This window comes from Lolium rigidum, chromosome 6 (assembly GCF_022539505.1).
Source record: "Lolium rigidum isolate FL_2022 chromosome 6, APGP_CSIRO_Lrig_0.1, whole genome shotgun sequence".
Taxonomy (NCBI): Eukaryota; Viridiplantae; Streptophyta; class Magnoliopsida; order Poales; family Poaceae; genus Lolium; species Lolium rigidum.
Window position 1 is genome coordinate 214,503,244 of NC_061513.1, and position 19,878 is coordinate 214,523,121.

The 19,878-nt window shown below is 44.7% G+C and overlaps 1 protein-coding gene across 1 annotated transcript; it reads right to left on the reverse strand.

Moving 5' to 3' along the window:
* Positions 1 to 909: 909 nt before the first annotated feature.
* LOC124661024 (calmodulin-3) lies at positions 910 to 3,848 on the reverse strand. Its single transcript, XM_047198887.1, has 2 exons — positions 3,702 to 3,848; positions 910 to 1,642 (listed from the first exon to the last, which is right to left on the reverse strand). Exons 1-2 carry the CDS (start codon positions 3,775 to 3,777, stop codon positions 1,269 to 1,271), a joined length of 450 nt encoding a protein of 149 aa, XP_047054843.1. The 5' UTR covers positions 3,778 to 3,848; the 3' UTR covers positions 910 to 1,268.
* Between the last annotated feature and the right edge of the window lie 16,030 nt (positions 3,849 to 19,878).

The following is a 19,878-nucleotide window of genomic DNA, read 5'->3' on the forward strand; positions in this document are numbered from 1 at the left end:
GGAAGCCTTAGTCGTGTGGACCACACAATTCCTATCGAACGGGTGGAAGAGGTGAGCACTCTGTAACGCTAGAACGATCCCAGACACGAGTTAGAAATTGGGATGAATTTTCCCAGGTATAAGAGGTGGCAATTGTTAGATTTTTTTTTTTTTGAAATTACCGCTGAAGAATTATGCACCGATGAAGAATACTCACAGATATTTACTGTTCAAAACTACAACTGAGGTTGAAGATTCGTGTAAAAAATACCACGTTCGTGTCCGTTGAGAAATACCATTGCAGAAAGATACCACCTTAAAGAATTATTTCATGTAGTTGACTGCTTATTTCATAGTTGACATCGAGACAAATTACTGTTCATGTTGAAGTTTTTACTGTAAAACTTTTTAAAATAAAATATAAGTAGTTAGGGCATCGTGAAAAACCACTAAGATAATAGTTAAAAAAATAAATTAGAATTGTTGCTGAAAAATTATCCTCAGTAAGGAATTACTGGTGGGTAATTAAATTGCTTTAAATTCGGGAATTAAAAAAGAAAAAGCCAAAGAAAAGTGACTTTTCATGTGCGTGTGAACAGTGTCCCAAAGGGCTGAGAGCTCAGCAAAATCCGTTCGGCTTTTATACAGGTACTTAGGACATGTCCCGATGATATGGTGGTCAGTTCTTAAAGGAAACATTAGAAGCTGTATGGAGATGCTATGGAAATCATGGAATATTAATTATCTAGACCAAGGAGAATAGTGTGGGTTGCATACTTGCATAAGAAAAAGAAAAAAAAGTCCTTTTGCCATGCTCCAAGTAGAGAGTTTGCCCGGATAATTCAATTTGCATAACATTGACGAGCCAAAGAAACCTAGCCACACATTTAGGTGATCATCTTTTCAAGACGGATAGATACTCCCAGGGAATCAAAAACATTACTTTTATCACTAATTACCATAAAAGATGCAAGATATATTTGTCATCCGACATACATACAATGAAATTATGGAACAATAAAATTGAGTTATTCATCAACACATTGCTGCTACACTCTTGAAACGTTCAAACGAAACAAACATAAATAACCGAACAGACAGTGAAGAGGAAGACCAAAGCAGGACCTATAAAACCTTCAATGCAAACAAACATTGGCTACAGAATACGACACCACATAAGTCTGGCAGTGTTATATTGTTTTCTGTTCAATACTATAGCCATCCCATGGCAACCGGATGGAAAATATTTTGGTCTGATTACTGAAGCTTGCCTCAGATGGTAATGCAACTTACTTGGCCATCATGACTTTAACAAATTCGTCGTAGTTGATCTGGCCATCACCATCAACATCAGCCTCACGGACCATCTCGTCAACCTCCTCATCAGTCAACTTCTCACCCAGGTTGGTCATGACATGACGCAGTTCAGCAGCAGAGATGAAACCATTTTGATCCTTATCGAACACACGGAATGCCTCCTTGAGCTCTTCCTCAGAATCAGTGTCTTTCATCTTGCGGGCCATAAGGTTGAGGAATTCAGGGAAATCAATTGTTCCATTGCCGTCGGCATCCACCTCATTGATCATGTCTTGAAGCTCTGCCTCGGTTGGATTCTGTCCCAGTGAACGCATGACAGTTCCCAACTCCTTAGTGGTAATGCAACCTGGAAAGAACACAATCTATGTTATTCAACTCCAGGACTTGTTCAGCTCTTAGGTATCACTATGTATGGTCAAGATCATTAATTTGTGTCTGTCTATAATTATATATGAACAGATAAAACAAAAAGAACAACTGTACAAGACCAAAATCGAACCTAACTTGCAATCACTAGTAAGAAACTTGTATCTGGTAAAACGGACACACATTCCATGATGGCTATCAAATTATTAATTATACCTCCATAATTTTTTATAGAACAATTCCATAGTGAAACTACAAACTGTATTCTGTTACCCAGAATATTTCCAACAACGCATAGTTTTGCCACACAAAAGTGATACAGTTGGATTTCTACTTGAAAGTACTCTTATGTGGTCACGATTCTTCACTTATGAGCACTAATTTTTTTTATAAAAAAACTGATGCTCTACTTCCATCTAGCTAACAATGTGCGAACCCACAATAATTCAAGGTATTCCAACAGCTGTTGGGTAAATCGTCGCTTTGTCTTCTTTCAACTTAAAATCAAGAGCAACTAGCATACCATGGCAATTGAATTGATTGAAGTGGGCATCCTCCACAGAACTACCACTTGTTATATGTTATTTATATGATGTGTGGTGCTAAACTATCATCGACGCTTTTATTTTCAGCTTCAGTTTTACTTGTAACCAAAACTCTATCTTTCCAATGATATGAAGCGCAAAGGTCCTTTGCGTTTTCCAAAATGAGCGAACCTACACACTGAAACACGTCTAGACTCTAGATACATGTGTACCTAGACCAAATCTAACCAAAGCTGTGGAAACTAATTTGGAACGGAGCGAATACTTTCTACAACTGTCAGGCCAAACCCTGATTACGGATAATACAAGGTAAAATATCGAATAGCTTGATAGAAAACAAACATTAGGAATAAAGTAATGTAGGTACCAATATCCTCCACCTATGTTGTACTCATTGCGACTACCATTCGTTAAATCTTCAGGGATTGTTTGAAGACTACAAGAAAAAGAAAAAAAAGCTGTGTGGCAGGTCATGGTAGGTAAGCAACTAAGTGAGAGCTTTATTCAATTTCTCGATCAATGTTAGTCCTCCTTATTGTAGCCTTCAGTGATGACGAATCTATGTACGTCAAAAAAGGCATGTGACGCAGCACCCAGTTTTGCCGCCAATAGATTCAGCACAACCTTCATTAGCACTTATCCTGATTTACCCTCTTAAGTCTTAACCCTACTATCTAGTTAGTAGCGCAGTGGCGGAGCCAGCACATAGACATTGGGTTCAGCTGAACCCAATGAAATTGTGCTAACCCCTCTATAATGGCTGATAATTTGCTGCAAATTGCTAAGTTTGAACGCGTCCATAGTCGTTCTACAGTATGGTGAACCCAATGATGGGATATTCTAGCTTCGCCAGGGGTAGCTCTCCGACAAGTTATCAAACAGTCCCACGCATGCCTAAGGCTCTAACACTGAAACAGCAAGACTATAATTAATGACTGGATGTTGTGTGACCTCTAAGCATAGAGAAACACTGTTTGGATAGGACTATCATGATATCATCCAAGAGTGAACTTATAGCAAAATAACAGGAATGAGCCTAGAGTCCACGGCGTGCGGTTTTAGCTCTTTTGCCATCTAAGATCTTAATATTGATCCGCCTAGCAGTTGCTACTACAAGAAATTAGAGCTACTAATATCCAATTGAAGAAATAGGATACTGGGACTCAAGGGCGACGAAAATCACGACCTGTAACGAATCAGAACAAGGCAGATCGTTGATACAAACTGATGACGGATCACGCCATCAGTTATCGCTTACTACTAAACGAGCTACGCCACTCTCAGAGATCCGACAGCGGCTGCTCCAAACAGATCTCAAGATATATCGCAACAGATGGGGGATTCAGCAGGCCGGGGACCAGGAACCGAGATCCCCCTATCGGGAACGGATCCACGGGCATTTCCTGGTCGATCGTTGACCAAAACTGACGAAGCAAACAGATCGCGCGATCTTTTGGCCTAGCAAGATGAGAAAGAGAGGGAAGGAAGGAGTACCGTCCCCATCCTTGTCGAAGAGGCTGAAGGCCTCCTTGAACTCGGCGATCTGGTCGTCGGTGAGCTGGTCCGCCATTGGCTGCGAGTGAGATGGGGAGGAAGAGGAAGGGAGGAAGGTGGCGATGCGGGGAATGAGCGTTGGTGTGGGTAGGAGAAGAAGACTTGGCTGGTTCGGTCGTCAACTTGGGCACGTTCCCATCCCACTCCCAAGTGGCTCGCATGTTCCCAATTTCTCTATTATCTTTTTTTTTTCACGACTGGGACGCACGTCAAAAACTCCCAAGCATCTTAGCTCATGAGCCATTTCCTCTCTCTCTGATGTTTTTTTTTTTTTTGTCTCGAGTGAAAACCTAATATATGGGATCGGGTGGTGTTTTTTGTGATCCATTGACTGTGTGGCGATCTAGCTGAGTGTGTCGTATATTACCTTCCTCATTTACGCGTTCCAATTAGGCCGGAAGTTTATGGTGTTGTGTTTGGCGGGAGGCTAGTTGGGAGTGGAGGTGGTTGGCGTGGCAACTTGCATGGGTACGACCATTATGGCAGGCGAGGGTTGGGTCACGGCGAGGTGCTGGTAGTTGACTATTCGGTTTGTTTATGCCTTTATGTGCTCTAGTTTGTCTTGTCGTTGTTGAGTTGAATCTGCCATAGTGATGTTCGGGCGGTGATAACGATGTGGCACCACCGGCGGTTAGGTTGCACTGGGCCGATCGGCGCAAGCTTTGTGTATTTCTCCTTCGAAGCTCGCCTTCAAATCAGAGTTATATGTTGCATGCATGTGGATGTGGCTTGTGCATCCGTCGTGAAGATCGTTATGTTTGTGTCCATCTATCGTGAAGTCGAAGTGGTTGCACCACGTAGTGGTGCGTGGTGACAATGACGTGAATGTCGGCTTCGTGGAATATTCTTACTTTTGGTGTGTCAAGTTTATTTGCTATCGTGGTCATGTTGGCATGGATGCCCTAGCTAGGTCTAGCCTAACAAGGAAAAGCTTTTTTCCTCTTACCTAACGAGGCCATGTTGGCATGGATGCCCTAGCTAGGTCTAGCCTAACGAGGAAAAGCTTTTTTCCTCTTTTAAAAACGTTAATAAAGATGATCATACCCAGCGAGCTCATACAAGACTTTAAAGTTTGCACACCCTATACGATGCATTGAGACGGTGCTCAATGTTGTGTGAGGGCATACGAGATTGTACATGTATTTCAAAGGAGAAAAACTCATGATCGTTAGGAACTAAAGAGGGTTCAAAATAAAGCGCATTGGACTTCACGTTGAAAGGATCGAGAGGGTAACCCCATAGGTTCTACAAAATGTTACTCATTGTAATCGCGCACTTGTTTTCTTATAGTGAATTATAGCAGCACGTAGGATCTCGCCGTTGTTGCGAGGGCTGAAGCTGGGTAACTCGTGTGACCCTGTCTTGGTGACTCCTCGCCATATGGCTCCCATCTCTCCCCTCCGTGAGGCTCCCCTCACCGGAGACTGATGGCGTGTAACTCACACGTTCGTTGGGAACCCCAAGAGGAAGGTATTGAAAGGATCGTATGCCGCACCTAGAGGGGGGGTGAATAGGTGCTAACCAATTTTTAGTTCTTTTTCAATTTAGGCTTGACACAAAGGTAAATTCTCTAGATATGCAACTAAGTGAATTTACCTATATGACAAGGATATCAACTAAGCAAGGTATAGCAACACAATAGTAGATAGAGTGGGATAGAGGTAACCGAGAGTGAAGCACGCGATGACACGGAGATGATTCCCGTAGTTCCCTTCCTTTGCAAGAAGGTACGTCTACGTTTGGAGGAGTGTGGTTGCTACGCAAGCCAAACCAACAGCCACGAAGGCTTCACTCGGATCTCCCGTGAGCAACGCCACAAAGGCCTAGCCCACTTCCACTAAGGGATTTCCTCGAGGCGGAAACCGGGCCTTTACAAAGTTCTTGGGGCACACATCCACAACCAAATTGGAGGCTCCCAAATCGGTAACAACACAACAAATCAACAAGCATACATCAACAACAACAACTAGGGATCCAAAGAGGAACACTAGCAAGGGGGCCCTCAAGCATAAGAGGGGGAAATGAAGAACGCTTCGGTGAGGATGTAGATCGGGGTCTTCTCCTTCGATTCTCCAAAGCACAAGTGATTTGGTTGGTTGAGGGAGGAGATCTGGCGATTTTGGTGTTCTTGGTGGCTCAGCAATGGAGGATGAAGTTCTTAGGGTTTGAGCCACCTTCCAAGGTAAGTGAAGGGGGGTATAAATACCCCACCTACTTTTCTGCCCGTTGGAGAGAAGAAACGCCGGCAGTGCCGGCCACGCCGGCAGTGCCGGCCTTGAGACGCCGGCAGTGCCGGCCACTTTTCAGAAACAGCAGACCGACAGATAGGCCGGCAGTGCCGGGCCAAAGATGCCGGCAGTGCCGGGTGTGCACACCGGCAAGTGCCGGCCCGGAGTTGCCGGCAGTAGCCGGCCACGGCCGGAGACAGCCTTCATCCTTCTTTTCTTTTCTTCCTTTTTGAGTGGGTCGAGATTTTCCGTGGTATCTTTTCCCTAACCGTAAACCACTTAGCACACGGTTAAATTGTCACCGGTGTTGTTAACAAACACACAAAACTCGTAGATCATGAAATGTTCTTTCAATCTCCCCCTTTTTGGTGTTTGATGACAATACCGGGATTTTGCAAAGAATAGAGCAAGAATATCTATATGTTTGGCAGCAGAGAGAAACTCCCCCTAGATGTGTGCATGCGAGAAATTTAGTGCAAGAATATATATATGCACACATTAGGTATAGAGCAACTTCAACTACCAAGATAGAAAGCACAATGCTCATAAGACATAAAGCATAAAATGTATGGGAAAAGATAGAAGATGACAAGTTAAGATCATACCTTTTCATATTGACATCCTTAACATTTCAAGACAATAGCCTCAATATCATGAACAAGAATCCCATAATCACATCAAGTATCAATTTTGAGATAGATCCATAGACAATATGAGATATAAGATGATCATACCAAACCATGACAATACTCTCAACCATATAGAATACCGACAAACATAGCAATAGTTCACCACACATAAAGCATAATATAAGGTTCAACATAATATAGAAGATAAAAGGAGGACACAAGCTTTAACGGAATGATAAAAAGCAAATGCTTGTGCCCTCAAACCTCCCTAGCAAATCCCGTGCAAGTCCTACTAGACCTTCTTCTCCCCCTTTGGCATCAAAGACACCAAAAAGGAGAAAAGAAGCGATGCTACAACGTCCCATGAGAGCTCACTCACTCTCCGTCTCTTCATCGTCCTCCGACTCTTCATCTTCTTCATACTCGGCGGGCTCAACATCATCACTAGGAGGGCGCCGACGGCGAGAGGGACCGGGAAGACCAAGCTGTTCGAACTCAGCTCACATTGCCATGCTTGGAGAGCCATTCTTCTTCAGGAGTGATGACCTCCTCGCATCCACTTTCAACAGGAATATCCAACTTGCGCATGATGAGCTTTGTGTTCCTCCCGTCCATTTTCCGCTCCCTATGAGCCCGACATCGACGCCCGTTGATGTCGACTTGAGGCGTAACATCTTGGCCAACTTGGCCTCTATGCGAGCAAACCAGCCATTGTCAGCATGAGGTGCGAGCTCAAAATCGAGTCTTCTTCTTCAGCAGAATGCTCATCATTGGGAAGACGAGGAGGATTGTTGTGAGTCTTGACCTTGAGATCCTTAGCCTTGTGAGGTAGAAGGTTAACCTCATCGCTGAGCTTGCCATATCCAAGCACTTTCCCAACGAGAGCAAATGAAGAACATGAAGTAGGGAGCAAACACAGGGGCCTTGCGAGCCATAATGCAAGCCCAAAACTCATGCCACATAAAATCCATCACATCAAGCTGCATACCAGTGTCACGGTGCTGGTGAGAAAGGAGCAACAAGTTCCCAAGGTATCCATAGATCTGATCAACGCAGCCAACCTTGGGATTAAGGACCTCTCGGTAAATGCGGAGAAGAATGTCATACACCGGGCGGAGAAATTTCTGAGAACCATATACCACTTCTCCTTCAAGATAAAGATCAGCAAGGAGAGCCTTCTCAACGGGCTTGGGAGTGTTGTGGGCTCTAAAGTATCCATCTTCATTGCCAGTGAGCACAGGATAACCAAGACAAGCTGCAAATTGATCCCAAGTGCCATGCAACATGCGACCTTCCGTCATCCAAGTCATAGTCTTGGCATCATCATTGTCAACATAAACCGTGGCAAAGAATTGCCCAATCACCTCCACACAAGAAGGGTGCTGAAACTCCATCGGAGGAATAAGACCAAACCGCTCACAAATATTGCGAGCTTCAAGCAAAGTAGTTGGCGTGTTTATCCATGTGAGCAAAGTTGATGTGATGCATAGGAGCGACTTTATAAGTGGCGTTTGCATAGAGATCATCAAAGGTCTTCTCTGATACTTAGTCCGGTAACGGAGCGAGCAATTGGTGCCCTTGGGAGAGGTGTAGGCGTTGGACTGGCGCAACCGAGCATACTCATTATCAGGCCACTTCCCAATAGGCATGCCTCTCAACCTCCGGAGAACGTTAGCACGAGGTTCAGCCGGAGCGGAATCCCTCTCCCGACGAGATGACTTCTTCAGAGATGGAATTTCGGCGTCAAAGTCACTAGGGATCGCCCGTTTGCCCGAGCTAGAGCGATGAGAACCACCTGCACCTGTGAGAGCAAAGGATAGGAATAGCATATGATAAGGTACACTAAAACAAGGCAAATCTATGATAATCAAGGCATGATGAATGATAGTGTTCAAGATTCAACAAGGAAAAGGCTAGAGACGATCTCGGGCACAGCTTCACCGGCAGCAGCCGGGAGGTACGGGCGGCAAGCAGCCGGCCCGACCGGCAAGTGCTCGGTGAGACATGGGCGGCAGCAGCCGCCCAACCGGCAGTGCCGGTGGTGAGGGGGCGGCAGTGCCGGTCAACAGGGAAAAGCAACAGATCTGCTCTAGACTCAAACATTGTTCCTCAAACTTTCACACAACCATGCACAAGGTTATCCACCTCTCTGGCAAAACTTACAGCTAGAATCATCCACCCATCTTTCTTCTAGATAGGTCAACCCAATCTAGAGAGGGAGAGAGAGGAGGGAGACTAACCGGAGGAGGAAGCCATGGAGGGGAGGGGGGCCCTGCCCGGATGAACCACCCAGAGGAGGGAGGAGAGCCCGGGGCGGCGGCCGGAGGGCAGGGGCGACGGCGGCGGCGGCTGGAGTCGGGTGGGAGGAGGAGACACGCGCTGGGGAAGAGAAAAGGGCAGTTGCCCTAACCCCTCCCGCGGGTCCACTACTTATCCCACGCCAACGCCGGCAGTGCCGCTCAGCTGAGGCCGGCAGTGCCGGCCCCACCGGCAGTGCCGGTGAGGGCACGCCGGCAGTGCCGCCGAAGCTGCCCACTGCCCAAAAACCCTCGAAAAAATGCGGAGTTTTAGAGTATGGAGATAGATATGGTTTCTTTAGGAAAGATGAGGCTTAGGATAGATATGCCAAACTGTGAGATGGTACATGATCACTCATTTTTGCAAATAAATCAAATGAGGGCCAAAAATGAGTGATTTCCCATAAACAAGGAGATGTCAAAAAGATCCAATGAAAATCCAAACAACTCCAACTCTTCACAAAGAAGAGTGTGGTGGCCTAGGCCACCATATATGAGTGATGTGACATAGCACCGCGAAGATATATCTTGGGTCCAAGTCACTACTCATCATTGAAGCTCACATATCAACATATGATATTAAGAGAATGATTTCTTAATGTTGGCATTATGGGGGGAGGGATAGCTCAATAATTTAAACCGCACTCCCCCTATTTCCATGCCCACATCTAAACCAAATAAAGTTTTGAGACGAAAGTGTGTTTGCAAGATGGTCAAGCTATACTCCTTGAATCAATGATATTTAGCTCATTCCTCAAATAAGAGAACCTTGCTTCATCAAGAGGCTTCGTGAATATATCGGCAAGTTGATCTTTGGTAGGAACATAGATAAGCTCAATATCACCCCGGGCAACATGATCCCTAATGAAATGATTCCGGATCTCAATATGCTTCGTTCTTGAATGTTGCACCGGATTATAGGCAATCTTGATGGCACTTTCATTGTCACATAATAGAGGCACTTTGTCACAAATGACACCGTATTCCTTTAAAGTTTGCCTCATCCATAACAATTGAGTGCATCCACTTGCGGCGGCAACATATTCGGCTTCGGCGGTGGAGAGAGATATACAATTTTGCTTCTTAGAAGACCAACACACCAAGGACCTACCAAGGAATTGGCAAGCCCCGGAAGTTGATTTCCTATCATCCTTATCACCCGCCCAATCCGCATCGGTATAACCATTGAGAATAAAACTTGAGCCTTTGGGGTACCAAATACCATATCTTGGGGTATCAACCAAATATCGAAAGATTCTTTTGAGAGCCATCATGTGGCTCTCTTTAGGAGAAGCTTGATACCTTGCACACACACCAACACTCAACACTATGTCCGGTCTAGATGCACAAAGGTAAAGCAAGGATCCAATCATGGAGCGATATACCTTTTGATCCACCTCTTTACCATTGGGATCTAGTGCAAGATGACATTTGGTAACCATAGGAGTGGCCACACCCTTCATCTCGGTCATCTTGAACCTCTTGAGCATGTCTTGGAGATATTTTGCTTGGTTGATGAAGGTTCCTTCCCTCAATTGCTTGATCTCAAAACCAAGGAAGAACTTCATCTCTCCCATCATAGACATCTCAAACCTATCGGTCATAAGTTTGTTGCGCTTGAAGTTGTTGAGTTCTTCATGCATAGCTTCCAACCAATCCGAATCTTCAAGGGCTTCAAATACTTTCTTGGGTTCCACTAAGGAGATATAAGCATGATGATGGCTAAAGTTCGCCAATTGCCTTCTTGTGGAAACCTTTGCCCTAACATCACCAAGAACCTTGTCATGAGTGTGTCCACGTAGCTCGAGGTTCCTATCTCTTCTTGCTAGACGACGGGCCTCGATCTCCTCCTTGGTCTTTCTAGGCCTTGGAGGTGTCACTTGATCAACTTGATCATTTGGGTCCCCGTCTTGACCTTGAACTTGAGCTTCCTCAATTGCTTGGGGTTGCTCAATCTCATGTGCTTGATCTTGAACAATGTTCGGAGAAGGGCAAGAGTTGATTGGTTCCTCATTGGAGGCATTGTGAGTGATAGGTTGATCTTGACCTTGATCTTGTCCTTGATCTTGCACATAAGAGGGAGAGTCTTGTTCTTGTTCTTGGGTTGGTGCATCATTTGCTTCACTAGGTAAGGTTTGTTGATGTTGAGAAGATGAGGGCTCCACCGTGGTAGAGCATAGTTCTTCCCGAGACGCCACACCGTGTCCCTCAATGGGGCGGAAAAATCCCACACCCATTCTTACTATGGCATCTTGAGGTATTTCATCACCTGCACAAACATCAACTTGCCCCACTTGGGAGCCATCATTTTCTTCGAACTTCACACTACAAGATTCAATGATAATCCCGGAGGATACATCAAAGATTCTATAAGTGTGAGATTCGGCACCGTAACCAACAAATATACCCTCCAAAGCTTTAGGAGCGAATTTAGATAAACGAACTCCTTTGATTTTGTAGAAACACTTACACCCGAACACCTTGAAGTATGAGATATTAGGCTTGTTCCCGGTGAGTATTTCATATGGAGTCTTGTTCAAGCCCTTGCGGAGATAGAGCCGGTTGGAGGAGTGACAAGCGGTGGAGATGGCTTCGGCCCAAAAGTTATAGCGGGATTTATACTCCGCCATCATAGACCTTGCCATATCCATAAGAGTCCGGTTCTTCCTCTCCGCAACACCATTTTGTTGAGGGGTGTAAGCAGCGGAATATTGATGACGAATCCCCTCATCACTAAGAAAATCATTGAGTGTGTAGTTCTTGAACTCGGAGCCGTTGTCACTTCTTATTGCCATAATGAGGAGGTTGTGTTGGCGTTGCACCTCGGTAGCAAAGTCAATGAATATTTGTTGAGTCTCATCTTTCGTCTTGAGAAAGTAGACCCAAGTGTATCTTGAGTAGTCATCGACAATCACCAAGCAATGTTTCTTCGCACCAAGACTTGCATGAGTAACGGGACCAAAGAGATCCACATGAAGGAGCTCCAAGATCCTCTTGGAAGAGATAATGGTCTTGCTTGGATGCGGAGAGTCATGCATTTTGCCTTCAACACAAGCCCTACAAACACGATCTTTGGCAAAAGACACATTTTCCATTAGTCCCACAATATGGTTCCCCTTGTGAAGACTTTGCAAAGTTCTCATGTTGACATGGGCTAGGCGGCGATGCCACAACCAACCCACGTCCGCCTTTCCGAATAGGCACATCGCACTTGACGTGGTGGCCCCCGAAAAGTCCACCACATACAAGTTGTGTTCGCGATACCCAACGAATGCGACTTTTAGAGTCTTGCTCCACAAGAGGACCACAATATCATTATCAATAAAGACGGCGAAACCCATCTTGCCAAGGGCGGAAACGGAAAGCAAATTGTAACCAAGGGTTTTGACAAGCATGACATCCACAAGAGTAATGTTGTGTGCAACCACAACCTTGCCAAAACCCAATACCTCGGATGTAGAATTATCGCCAAAGGAGACGGTGATATCATTAATGTTAGGCCTCAACTCCTTGACGAGGTTCTTGCCGCCGGTCATATGACTTGTACATCCACTATCAAGTACCCATTTTGAACCTCCGGCGGCATAGTCCTACATGAGATCAATTCTTGGATTTAGGTACCCATTTTGCAATGGGTCCTCTTTTGTTAGCAACAAGGGTCTTTGGGACCCAAATAGACCAAGCAACATAACCATCATATGGGCCAACATATTTAGCATAAACATCACCATAATAATCTTTAAATAAAACATAGTGAGGGTTAGCAATTCCCGCATCATCATCATTCATGGTTTTGCCCTTGGAGGCTTCACCATTAGTGACGACTTTCTTCTTTTCTTGTGCGGGCTTGGCCTTTTGCTTGTTTGCCTTCTTTGCCTTGGCATTAAAACCAAGGCCCTCCTTCCCATTGTTTGATCTTTGCTTACTCAAAAGATCATCCAAAGAAAGTTTACTTTGGGGAGAGGAGGCCTTAGCAAGTTCATCCTTCAACCTAGCATTTTCCTCAACAATGTTTGCATGATCACATAGAGGAGTAGAGGAACTAGGCACATCATATGAAGCAAGCCTAATTTGAAGTTGCTCAAACGACTTGGATAGGAGAGTGTATTCACTCTTCAAAGCTTTGTGAGCTTTGTCTAGTTCATCTAGATCCTTCACAAGTTTCTCATGATCAACCCCAAATTGGGCCTTTTCCTTTGTAAACACTTTATTCTTAGCCCTAGCAAGATCTCTAGCTTTAGTGAGCTTGTTAATTTTATCTTGAGGCTCTTCAATATTTTCTAACCTCTCTTCAAGAGAAGATATGGTTTCTTGACATTCCTCAAGAGCATTTTTAAGAGCATGGATTTCGAGAGAGTCTTCTCTCTCTATTTGACCCTTTTTCTCAAGCATAGCACTTTGTTGAGCTAAACGAATCATGAGGTTTGAAACATGCTTTTTAGTGTTACCTTGTAGGTTGAGAATGAAATCATCAAAATCTAGCATTTCTTGTTTCACTTTTAGACTAGCATCATCAACCCCTAGTTCACTAGATATGTTAGGCATAGAGGGGTTAGGAGATGATACCTCGGAGGATTTAGCCATGAGGCAACTTTCTTCCTCCACAAGGATGACCTCATTGGGGGATTCACTTGGTGATGAAGAGTTAGTGGAGAGGGAGGCAAGAGCAACCAATCCATTGGAGGATGCATCTTCTTCATCATCAACATCATCATCTCCGGAGGTATACTCTTCTTGAGTTGATAGCACGATAGATGTGTCCAAGGAGGACCTTGCCATGAAGCAATGTGCATTCTTGATAGGAGGGTTCTCATTGGGAGATTCAAAGAGAGATGAAGAGGGTATGTTGGTGGTGACAATGGCGGCCAATTCCTTTGAGCTTTCTTCATCTTCATCACCACTAGAACTTTCAACTTCATCGGAAGAATATTCTTCCCTTGTTACTAGCACAACTCTTGAGGGCCTCTTGCCCTTCTTGGTCTTGTTGTTGTAGAACTTCTTGTTGGGGGCTTTTGAATACTTGCCCTTGGTGTCCTTGCTCTTGTCCTTGGGAATGAGCCTTCCATTATGAAGCTCTCTATTTTCATAGGGGCATTCGGCAATGAAGTGGCGCTTGTCATCACAATTGTAGCAAGATCTTGTCTTTGGACCAAAGCTAGTGAAACCACTTTTGTTGTTCCTCTTGATGTTGTCTTCCTTGGCCTTGGAGGGATCAACCCAAAAGGATTTTGCATGGAAGGCCATGTGATCATGGTAGTGGCATTGCAAATCTTCCGGATAGGACATACTCCAAGATGCCCTATAAGATTCTTGAGGAATCACTTCTTCACCGGAGTTGACCACCAAGGCAAGATTGGAACCTTTTGCCATCCCAAGAGCACGATTGCGAGAATCATGAGAGGTTTCCTCAAGCACCTTGAGAGCTTGCATCTCGTGCACGACTTGTTGAGAGGTGAGAGAGGAATAGCATTCCCTTCCCACAAGAGTCTTGACATCGATGGGTACAAATGGCATCATGCATTCAATGTACTTCTCCTTGATCCAAGAGTCATTTATGTGGGTGGCACCAATAAGCCGGAAGGCATTGGCAACGGTGAGAAGTCTTCCATACATGAGTTCATGATCTTCATCCGGTAGCCTCAAGAATCCTTCGGCTTTATTCTTAAGAGCATTATACTTGTTCCTCCTTGTGCTCTCACTTCCAATGCAACTAGCGGCCAAGCCGTCCCAAGCTTCCTTGGCGGTGGTGAAGTCCCGGACCCGATGCAATTCCGGAGTCCCCACACTAGTTTGAATCATGTGAAGGGCGGTGTTGTTGAGTTGACTATCAACGACTTCTCTTCTAGTCAACTTGTCGGGGTTGTATGGCTTGAAGCCCTCCATGATGATTCTCCATAGTTCATTTGAGGCACTACAAACATGAGAGCGGAACTCAAATTGCCAAGTATCGAAATTATCAACGGAAAACTTAGGTGGGTCACCCCTAATGTTCAAATGAGGCATGGGAACCGGTATATCGAGTGATTGGAAAGGTGGAGGTACTCGATTGTAGCTCTCACTTTCACTAGTTCCCTTGGGAGATGCACTTGTAGCTTTGATAGTGTTTAAGTTGTCACCTTCTACGGGTTTGGTAGATGAGGGTAAGTCCGAAGCCTCTCCCTCATTTAACGCACCCGTGTCTTTTACCTCTAGACTAGGAGCCTTGGGAAGGACCGGAGCCAAAAGCTCGGCAATCATCTTTTTCATGCTTTCCATTTGGGCTTCCATGGAGGACTTCAACGAATTGAAGTCTTCCATGGAGACCGTCGTGGCGGCCCCTTCCGAGGGCTCCTCGTTCGGCATACTCTTAGGCGGTTAAGCCCGAAATAAGAGCCGAGGCTCGATACCAATTGAAAGGATCGTATGCCGCACCTAGAGGGGGGGTGAATAGGTGCTAACCAATTTTTAGTTCTTTTTCAATTTAGGCTTGACACAAAGGTAAATTCTCTAGATATGCAACTAAGTGAATTTACCTATATGACAAGGATATCAACTAAGCAAGGTATAGCAACACAATAGTAGATAGAGTGGGATAGAGGTAACCGAGAGTGAAGCACGCGATGACACGGAGATGATTCCCGTAGTTCCCTTCCTTTGCAAGAAGGTACGTCTACGTTTGGAGGAGTGTGGTTGCTACGCAAGCCAAACCAACAGCCACGAAGGCTTCACTCGGATCTCCCGTGAGCAACGCCACAAAGGCCTAGCCCACTTCCACTAAGGGATTTCCTCGAGGCGGAAACCGGGCCTTTACAAAGTTCTTGGGGCACACATCCACAACCAAATTGGAGGCTCCCAAATCTGTAACAACACAACAAATCAACAAGCATACATCAACAACAACAACTAGGGATCCAAAGAGGAACACTAGCAAGGGGGCCCTCAAGCATAAGAGGGGGAAATGAAGAACGCTTCGGTGAGGATGTAGATCGGGGTCTTCTCCTTCGATTCTCCAAAGCACAAGTGATTTGGTTGGTTGAGGGAGGAGATCTGGCGATTTTGGTGTTCTTGGTGGCTCAGCAATGGAGGATGAAGTTCTTAGGGTTTGAGCAACCTTCCAAGGTAAGTGAAGGGGGGTATAAATACCCCACCTACTTTTCTGCCCGTTGGAGAGAAGAAACGCCGGCAGTGCCGGCCTAGGGACGCCGGCAGTGCCGGCCACTCCGGCAGTGCCGGCCTTGAGACGCCGGCAGTGCCGGCCACTTTTCTGATGCAGCTGATCGACATACAGGCCGGCAGTGCCGGGCCAAAGATGCCGGCAGTGCCGGGGTGTGCACACCGGCAGTGCCGGCCCGGAGTTGCCGGCAGTGCCGGCCACGGCCAGGAGACAGCTTCATCCTTCTTTTCTTTTCTTCCTTTTTGAGTGGGTCGAGATTTTCCGTGGTATCTTTTCCCTAACTGTAAACCACTTAGCACACGGTTAAATTGTCACCGGTGTTGTTAACAAACACACAAAACTCAGAGATCATGAAATGTTCTTTCAGGTATGATGCGCACAGCAGCAAGTTTTCCCTCAGAAAGAAACCAAGGTTTATCGAACCAGGAGGAGCCAAGAAGCACGTTGAAGGTTGATGGCGGCGGGATGTAGTGCGGCGCAACACCGAGAGATTCCGGCGCCAACGTGGAACCCGCACAACACAACCAAAGTACTTTGCCCCAACGAAACGAGTGAGGTTGTCAATCTCACCGGCTTGCCGTAACAAAGGATTAACCGTATTGTGTGGAAGTTGATTGTTTGCGAGAAACAAGAAAGAACAAGTATTGCAACAGATTTGTATTTCAGTATAAAAGAATGGACCGGGGTCCACAGTTCACTAGAGGTGTCTCTCCCATAAGATAAAAGCATGTTGGGTGAACAAATTACAATCGGGCAATTGACAAATAGAGAGGGCATAACAATGCACATACATGTCATGATAAATATAGTGAGATTTAATTGGGCATTACGACAAAGTACATAGACCGCTATCCAAGCATGCATCTATGCCTAAAAAGTCCACCTTCGGGTTATCGTCCGAACCCCTTCCAGTATTAAGTTGCAAAACAACAGGACAATTGCATTAAGTATGGTGCGTAATGTAATCAATAACTACATCCTCGGACATAGCATCAATGTTTTATCCCTAGTGGCAACAAGCACATCCATAACCTTAGGGGTTTCGTCACTCCCCGCATTCACGGAGACATGAACCCACTATCGAGCATAAATACTCCCTCTTGGAGTTAATAGCGAAAACTTGGCCAGAGCCTCTACTAATAACGGAGAGCATGCAAGATCTTAAACAACACATAGGTAATAACTTGACAATTAACATAACATAGTATTCTCTATCCATCGGATCCCGACAAACACAACATATAGCATTACAGATAGATGATCTTGATCATGTTAGGCAGCTCACAAGATCCAACAATGAAGCACAATGAGGAGAAGACAACCATCTAGCTACTGCTATGGACCCATAGTCTAGGGGTGAACTACTCACTCATCACTCCGGAGGCGACCATGGCGGTGAAGAGTCCTCCCGGAGATGAATCCCCTCTCCGGCAGCGGTGCCGGAGGAGATCTCCGAATCCCCCGAGATGGGATTGGCGGCGGCGGCGTCTCGGTAAGGTTTTCCGTATCGTGGCTCTCGGTATCGGGGGTTTCGCGACGGAGGCTATTTGTAGGCGGAAGGGCAGGTAAAGAGGCGGCACGAGGGGCCCACACCATAAGTCGGCGCGGCCAGGGCCTGGGCCGCGCCGCCCTGGTGTGTCGCCACCTCGTGGCCCCACTTCGACTCTCCTTCGGTCTTCTGGAAGCTTCGTAGCAAAATAGGACCCTGGGCGTTGATTTCGTCCAATTCCGAGAATATTTCGTTACTAGGATTTCTGAAACCAAAAACAGCAGAAAACAACAACCGGCTCTTCGGCATCTTGTTAATAGGTTAGTTCCGTAAAATGCACGAATATGACATAAAGTGTGCATAAAACATGTAGATATCATCAATAATGTGGCATGGAACATAAGAAATTATCGATACGTCGGAGACGTATCAGCATCCCCAAGCTTAGTTCTCGCTCGTCCCGAGCAGTGTAAAACGATAACAAAGATAATTTCTGAAGTGACATGCCATCATAACCTTGATCATACTATTTGTAAACATATGTAATGAATGCAGCGATCAAAACAATGGTAATGACATGAGTAAACAAATGAATCATAAAGCAAAGACTTTTCATGAATAGTACTTCAAGACAAGCATCAATAAGTCTTGCATAAGAGTTAACTCATAAAGCAATAAATCAAAGTAAAGGTATTGAAGCAACACAAAGGAAGATTAAGTTTCAGTGGTTGCTTTCAACTTGTAACATGTATATCTCATGGATAATTGTCAACATAGAGTAATATAACAAGTGCAATATGCAAGTATGTAGGAATCAATGCACAGTTCACACAAGTGTTTGCTTCTTGAGGTGGAGAGAAATAGGTGAACCGACTCAACATAAAAGTAAAAAAGAATGGTCCTTCAAAGAGGAAAGCATCGATTGCTATATTTGTGCTAGAGCTTTTATTTTGAAAACATGAAACAATTTTGTCAACGGTAGTAATAAAGCATATGAGTTATGTAAATTATATCTTACAAGTTGCAAGCCTCATGCATAGTATACTAATAGTGCCCGCACCTTGTCCTAATTAGCTTGGACTACCGATCATCGCAATACACATGTTTTAACCAAGTGTCACAATGGGGTACCTCCATGCCGCCCTGTACAAAGGTCTAAGGAGAAAGCTCGCATTTTGGATTTCTCGCTTTTGATTATTCTCAACTTAGACATCCATACCGGGACAACATGGACAACAGATAATGGACTCCTCTTTAATGCATAAGCATGTGGCAACAATTATTATTATCATATGAGATTGAGGATATATGTCCAAAACTCGAAACTTCCACCATGAATCATGGCTTTAGTTAGCGGCCCAATGTTCTTCTCTAACAATATGTATGCTCCAACCATTAAAGTGGTAGATCTCTCTTACTTCAGACAAGACGGACATGCATAGCAACTCACATGATATTCAACAAAGAATAGTTGATGGCGTCCCCGAAACATGGTTATCGCACAACAAGCAACTTAATAAGAGATAAAGTGCATAAGTACATATTCAATACCACAATAGTTTTTAAGCTATTTGTCCCATGAGCTATATATTGTAAAGGCGAATGATGGAATTTTAAAGGTAGCACTCAAGCAATTTACTTTGGAATGGTGGATAAATACCATGTAGTAGGTAGGTATGGTGGACACAAATGGCATAGTGGTTGGCTCAAGGATTTTGGATGCATGAGAAGTATTCCCTCTCGATACAAGGTTTAGGCTAGCAAGGTTATTTGAAACAAACACAAGGATGAACGGTGCAGCAAAAACTCACATAAAAGACATATTGTAAACATTATAAGACTCTACACCGTCTTCCTTGTTGTTCAAAACTCAATACTAGATATTATCTAGACTTTAGAGAAACCAAATATGCAAACCAAATTAGCAAGCTCTAGGTGTTTCTTCATTAATGGGTGCAAAGTATATGATGCAAGAGCTTAAACATGAGCACAACAATTGCCAAGTATCAAATTATTCAAGACATTTAAGAATTACTACATGTAGCATTTTCCAATTCCAACCATATAACAATTTAACGAAGAAGAAACTTCGCCATGAATACTATGAGTAAAGCCTAAGGACATACTTGTCCATATGCTACAGCGGAGCGTGACTCTCTCCCATACAGTGAATGCTAGGATCCATTTTATTCAAACAAAACAAAAACAAAAACAAACCGACGCTCCAAGCAAAGCACATAAGATGTGACGGAATAAAAATATAGTTTCAGGGGGAGGAACCCGATAATGTTGTCGATGAAGAAGGGGATGCCTTGGGCATC